The 6,826-nt window shown below is 47.1% G+C and overlaps 1 protein-coding gene across 1 annotated transcript; it reads right to left on the bottom strand.

Moving 5' to 3' along the window:
- Window positions 1–443: 443 nt before the first annotated feature.
- On the bottom strand, window positions 444–5,964 carry mycn (MYCN proto-oncogene, bHLH transcription factor). Its single transcript, XM_023294962.3, has 3 exons — window positions 5,805–5,964; window positions 4,740–5,385; window positions 444–2,517 (listed from the first exon to the last, which is right to left on the bottom strand). Exons 2-3 carry the CDS (start codon window positions 5,362–5,364, stop codon window positions 1,763–1,765), a joined length of 1,380 nt encoding a protein of 459 aa, XP_023150730.1. The 5' UTR covers window positions 5,365–5,385; window positions 5,805–5,964; the 3' UTR covers window positions 444–1,762.
- Window positions 5,965–6,826: the final 862 nt, after the last annotated feature.

The following is a 6,826-nucleotide window of genomic DNA, read 5'->3' as shown; positions in this document are numbered from 1 at the left end:
CAGACAAATAAAAGACTCACTCTCGTGTCTGCCACTCAGCAGCTGCTCCAGTTTCCATGGCAACAGCCCGAACAATGTAAGCAGGAAGAGCTGTGTGCGCTGGTGAGAGAGGGAAATAGAAGGTGTGTGTATGTGTGGAAATACACGCACTTGAAGTGTGTGTGTAGGTGTGTGTGTGTGTGGGTGTGTGTGTGTGTGTGGGTGTGTGTGTGTGGGTGGGTGTGAGAGGCTACAGAAAAGGGGGGAGGCAGCCGCAGGGTGCTGAGACAGAGAGGATTCAGAAGACACTCTCTTTCTTTGTCAGGATGAGTCTGAGAGCGGCAAAACAAATACAGAAATGTGGCACAAAATAGAGAGAGGGAGGCAGATATGAAAGAGTGAAGGGGCGAAAGGTGACAGTTTTTTTTTTAGCGATAAAACATCCACAAAGGCAAAGATGAGAATTTTTTTTTTTTTACGATGTCTATTTATTTTTCAAAATGAGGTATTTCAAAGTGCTATGAGTTGCAGCACTAAATGTACATTTTTAAAAATGAGAGAAAAAAAACCAAACATCTTATATCAGTTTACCCAGTTCTATGCACCCGATAATATAAACAAATATAAACAAAAGAGGAAGAAACAAATTGTCCAGGTACATGAGGATAGAACACATTTGCTGTACAAAAGAATTATTTTTGAGATAGAAGAGAAAAAAAATGACAAGATAAAGTGATATCTACCAAGAACTCATTTTCATACGAAAATATAAGTATCAAATTTAGTATGTATCAGGTTCACACTAAAAGCATAAAGGTGTGTAGAATTAGTAATATGGTACAATACAAAGAAAAGGAGAAGAAAAAAAGCAATATATTGTTATATTACAAAGTTTCGTGACTCTCAAAAATTGAGGCCTTACAGTACTTTTAAAGGTATATAAACTTCCAGTCTAGTTATTGGCAGCTTCCTGACATGTATAAAAAAAACCAATGACAAAATGTATTACAAAACAAGGCAGATCTGAGTGTATTTTTTTTGTCTGTACACTATTGTTATATACAAAAGTGTCGGCTAGCAAGGTGCACAGTTATACATCCACTGACTTGGTTTGAGCACCAGTGTGAGAGGAGTGACAGAGAGAGAACCTGTAGTGGCACTGTTTATGTGACGCCTCAGTCATCATTTAGTCTTTTCAGTTTTGCAGTGGTGAAGGCAAAAGTAAGTGTGCACTGCTTCTTGTACGTGAACTCTCCAAGCAAAGTGCCCTCTAACACCTGTCCCTGTAGGAATCACCGGATTCCAGGCTGGTGTCACAGTGAGTACAAAGAAAAAAAAATACAAATACAAATGATATATATATATATATATTTATATATAAAAAAACAGGAAGGGAGGACCAAAAAAAAATGTGTGTCCTCTCTCCTTCCTCACTCTTTTCATCTTTTTCCTCAATGTGACTGGATTGAAAAAGTAAACCCTAAACATTCTTAACGTCAACAAATGTGCAAAAAAAGTGGCGGCAGTGAAAGTCCGAGCATCCCTCTAGCGACAACCTCCCCAGCCACCACCACCATCATCATCATCATCATCATCATCCCCTCCAGGTGTGTGTGCATCTGTAGGTAAAAGTCCTCTAAGATGTTTAAACAGATGTGCAGGCCTAAGTGTAGAGGCCTGTGTATGCATCTAGCTGTGATTCAGACTGAGTCGAGGTGTGTGTGTAGGGGAAGGAGGTCATCCAGGGTATGTGTGAGTGTTTCTGTGTTGTAGCGGTTGTCTGTTAGCGAGTCCTGGCCTGCTCCAGCCTGCGCATCAGCTGTTGCCTGCGGGCCTGCAGCCTGTCCTTCTCCTGCTGGAGCCTCATCTCCTCCGTCTCTAGTGAACTCACGTACTCGGTGGCCTTCTTCAGGATCAGCACCTTGGCCGCCTTCTCGTTGTGCGCCAGCTCCGGCACGTGGTCGCGCAGCGTCAGGAAGCTGGAGCGCAGGTCGTTGCGGCGCTGGCGCTCCAGGATGTTGTGGTTGCGTCGGCGCTCGCTGTCCTCCGAGTCGGAGCTGCCGCGTGGGCTGCTGTCCCCGCTGGTGCTGCGCTTGCTGCGCGGCCCTGACATGCTGGCGACGGAGCTGCAGGACGAGGAGGAGGACGAGGAGATGGTCCTGATGGGATGGCGAGGAGCATCCGACGTCTTCTGCTTCTTTGGAGGCGGGGTGGGGTCGTCGTCCGAGGCGTACGGCGACGGGGCTGCGTAGTTGTGTTGCTGCTGGTGGACCGAGCTCCTCTTCAGGATGAGCTCCTGAGGGGCTCGGCTGACGAACCGACTCACCACGCCGGACCCTGAGACAATTCCTCTTCCGTCTTGGCTCTTGGGATGTACAGAGATGGTGACGGTGCCTGTCGCCATGGGGGATGCCTTGCTGATTGTGGAGCGCCTCTTCTCTACTGTGACCACATCGATCTCCTCCTCCTCCTCCTCTTCTTCTTCCTCCTCCTCCTCTTCTTCTTCCTCATCTTCTTCATCATCGTCATCTTCCTCCTCTGTGAAAAGACAACAACGTGAGTGACTTAATCACAGTGACATACCAAGTATTCTCACTATGTCATGTATGTGTACCAGCAGGTGACAGGTATGTGAGTGTGGGATCAAGGGAGAGTGTGTGGGAGCGACAACGTTGCCCAATGCTGTTTGCACAATCTGAAACCCTTTAATGCTTAGTGTCACTCACTTCTCTAGAAACCTATTCTGCAGGCATTGACATGTTCAGCCTCAGTGCTGAGCAGACAGGTTGGATTGCTGCCTTTCATTCTGTCTCCCTCCTTCAAAACTTCTAATCTCCTCCAGTGAGATGAGACACTTTTAGCGCGACGCTTTCAGTTTTATCAGTGCAGCTCCAGTCGGTGGCACTAGGAACTTAACTTTAACCTGAGATGAAGTTAAAAAAAAATCTCATTCCCAGCTGAGCTCTTGATCTTAATACCTGAGCTGAAAAAGTTAAGAAGCCCAGACTTATTATCCATGGGTGCTTTTGAAGGTGAGAGGAAGTGACCAATCATGAGGAAGAGAGTGTGAGGCCCAGTTAAAATGCCTTTGTGATAATGGCTCTCATTATCAGCTCAGGAGCATCTGAAGAGTGTGGCATTTTACAGCTTATGGCAACCCACTTCAGACACCTACTGCACCAGGATGCTGCCTAAACACACATGCAGAACACACACAAACAAGTCTGCTGTTGCCATCAAAACAAAAGCTGGGCACAGCTGGCAGCATGAGGGGGTGTGACTGACTGACTGACTGACTGACTGTGCCACATGTGAGACTGGGATTTGGCTCTTTGGTGTTTCACTCTCAGAATGGAACAGCTCGTTTTATAGAGCTGGGGGGAATATAAATAGAAGAAAGAGCTTAGAAATGCATGTTTAGGGAGATAAAGTCTTCCTGACACTGGCTTCCATCTGTACAGCTGATGTTTTGGGTGGACTGGGGTGTCACTTGTAAGGCTTTTTTGGCCTGACTTGTGGGGATAAACCTACATGCTTTAGCCTTTTTAAAGTGTGGGTCCCTTTGGTGAAAAAAGACGTGAAGAATGGCCCGCAACACAAAGAAGGGGATGCGTCTTAACGCTGCGAGCGACGGAAGCACACTGGAGCGGCACTGCGCGCAGGACGGCGGGGCGGCAGGCGATCGGATCACCACCATTTAAGCCTGCAACTGGAGCGGCGCCAGGGAGACAGCTGTCGAGATGGAGCGCTTGTTCAAAGCTGTCACCCCCTCCCTCCCTCCCCCAAAGAGAGAGAGAGAGAGAAGCAGTCAGGGCTCTCCTCTTTTCTTCGCTGTGGAGGAGGTGTTTGGCAAGGCTGGCTGAGTCTACCCTCTGTGCCAAGCTGGACGCCTTTGTACTACTGTTTCACAGCGAAAACACGCTGATAAGGGCTTGTGAGTGTTTGTTTAGGGAACTCGTAGGCGGTAATAGACGGCAGATGAAGTCTTATTAACTACACATTGCACTGATTTCCTAATCTAAACACATAATTACTTCCTACACTATCCCACAAAAGAAACAGGAGTGTCAGTCAGTATTCCTGAGTTTATTTTCTTCCTTTCCTTTTGCTCTTATACTTTTCCCCCTGTTCTCTTTCTGAAGGCTAATTTGACTTATCAGCTGGACTTTAGGGGGGCAGCAGTAAGTAAGTGCCAATTCCTCACCCACTGTGCGCAAACTGTCCCCTTAATCCATGCGCAATGAAAGCATCCATGGCACCGTGAACCAGACACTTTATCAGCTCATCACATTATCGAACACCTTTTCATCTCATCCTCCTCCTCCTCCTGCTTCTGCAACCTGGTTCTGACTGCAGTCACTGTGTGTGTGGTGTCTTTTTGTTTGGCTCAGATGCCAACTGAGTTCAGTAAGGCACACAATTCCCCCATTTTACTGCCATCTGCCGGATGAAGAGCCTGCTGATTGTATAAACCTCGTTCACTGTGTCACTACATCACTATGTGTGTGTTGGTGTGTGTGTGTGTGTGTGTGTGTGTGTGTGTGGAATGTAACGAAGTAATCCGATTCTGGGCCAGTCATATGAACGAGCTCCAGTCACTCCAGTTGAATAGTTGAGGAGAAGTGTGGCTTAATAAAAACATAATAATAGTAATAGTAATAATAATAGTAATAATAATAATAATAATAATAATAATAATAATAATTATTATTATTATTATTATTAACAATAATGGTTTTAGGGCATCTTCAGGTTCTTACCGGAGTCACTGGGCGCGCTCCCGTGCACTGTGGACGTGCTAACGGTCCCAGATGCGTCCCTGCTGCCGTTCTTCTTGTTGACCGGGAAGGGGAACACTACCGCGGGGTCAACACACTCTGACATGGAGCTGCGGCTCACCACCTCCGGCGCCTTGGCGGACACGTTCCTGGCACCCGCCGTGGCCGTGGAAATAGCCTTGCCGAGTTTCTCCGTAACAACCCGTTCCAGCTTTTCCCTGGCGGAGAAGCCGCTCCACATACAGTCCTGGATAATGATGCTGTTGGGGTTAGTATCCAAAGCGGAGCCGAACAGGTCCATATCGTCGGACGCTCCCCATATATCGTCCTCGGGCAGGAGCAGCAGCTCAGATGCCCAGTCCAGGGGGTCCCCCAAGCCGAAACCGAGAGGGTCTGCGTCCGGGGAGGCAGTCGCCGGCTCCCCCGGTAGCGCGGCGCGGCTCGGAGAGAGGGGCGGAGTGGGCAACAACTCGAATTTCTTCCAGATGTCCTCCCCCGGTGGCGCAGAGTCGGGACCACAGAAGTAGAAGTCGTCCTCATCCGGGTAGAAACACGGTTGTAAGGAGTCAAACTCCAAATCGGAGTTTTTACTTATGATCGCCGGCATTCTGTCCCACAATCGACAAACCTGTGAGGAGACAAAAGCTACTTTAGTCCCCACTGCGAAAGAGCGTCTTTCCCCATTCCTCCTCTCTCTCCGCTCTGTAACACCTGAAAACTGCGCTGTAGAATCAGTGAGAGCCCACACACAGACTCACACAGTCTGCTCCACTAAATTCCACACTCACTCCTCTGTGGGGTTTTAAAAAACCGCACAAATCTCGCAGGGGAATGTGCGTAAATGTGACCGTGACGCACAAACTGCAAAAACGACCGACTGTGCGCACCGGTCACTAAACACTACAGAAAATGTTGATATCACACAAAAAGCACTAAAATAAATGGAATGACAACAATGAAATCTAATAGAGGCTGTGTTTTTGTCTAAAAAAATACACATGACGTTTTTTTCAATGTTGAGGTGCGTAGAAATGAGAAGATGCTCACCTCGTCCTGACTTGGGATGATAATGTGCGAACCGATTTTTCTCGTATCTCGCAGTCAGTAATACAGACACCAGATTTGGAGCAGTCATCTACTTTGGGAGCGCAGACAGTCCTCTGACACACATTGTGGCTGGCTGCAGAGTGTTATACACTGAGTTCTGCGGGAGGAAAACAGACTCCTCCCTCCCCGGGCTTGGGGGGTGGTACAGTCGGGCTTTGGATTTGATGCGGCGCGGGAGACAGGCTGGCTGGGAGCTTTCTTTCAAGGTGAATGGAGAAAATAGCCTAAACATTGTAAGCAAGAACGAGAGAGGGAGAAAGGGGCAAGGTTTCGTGAAAGAGCATAGAGGAGAGAGAAAGAAACAAAGGAGGCAACAATAAAAAAAAGAAACAAAAGAAAGTAAGAAATAAAGAAATTATATATTATTGATAGCCTCGGGCAAACTGTCTTATCTCTCCAGTGGGATGTCAAAGCCAGGATCAGCTACGAAACAGTCCAAGTAGCCCCTACATTGGCTGTTAGTGATTTGATTTCTTGCTCACATTGCTCAAGGGCACTGCAGCAGGAGACTGGTATTGCTGACCTGGGGCTGGAACAGTCCAAGCAAAGGGCACATGTTTTTACGCACAACCTGTGATCCTCTAATAATAATTCTATCTATGTGGAAAACATGAAAAAGGCAACACAGTCTGGGATTATGTTGTAGAATAATGTTTCTGCGTGAGATATTAATACAAATGTTTGAAATTCTGATTTTTACATCAGTTTAATTTAATATAAATGCAAGTAGGATAACTGTCATTCATCCAAAAATGATTTTCGGGGATGTTTTTCTACACATCCAACCCTTCTGCCCTTCTCCTGCCGTCCTGTGGAGCTCCAAATATCATTTTCTCTTTTGTCTGAGGACCACCAGCATCCCTGGATGAAAGACAAAGTACAGGGCTCATTGCGCCCTCACACGGACATAAGAGGAACAGCAGCAGAGACGCGCACCATCACCAACAAACTGAGCGAGCCAG

Source organism: Amphiprion ocellaris, chromosome 12, assembly GCF_022539595.1.
Source record: "Amphiprion ocellaris isolate individual 3 ecotype Okinawa chromosome 12, ASM2253959v1, whole genome shotgun sequence".
NCBI classification, from domain to species: Eukaryota; Metazoa; Chordata; class Actinopteri; family Pomacentridae; genus Amphiprion; species Amphiprion ocellaris.
This window is presented reverse-complemented; position numbering and strand designations above follow the sequence as displayed.

Excerpts from the sequence above, each read along its gene's own strand:
- mycn (XM_023294962.3), bottom strand. The coding sequence starts at position 5,364 with ATGCCGGCGATCATAAGTAAAAACTCCGATTTGGAGTTTGACTCCTTA. Across the intron at positions 2,518-4,739 it reads GAGCGCGCCCAGTGACTCCG|AGGAGGAAGATGACGATGAT; the intron begins GTAAGAACCTGA and ends GTCTTTTCACAG.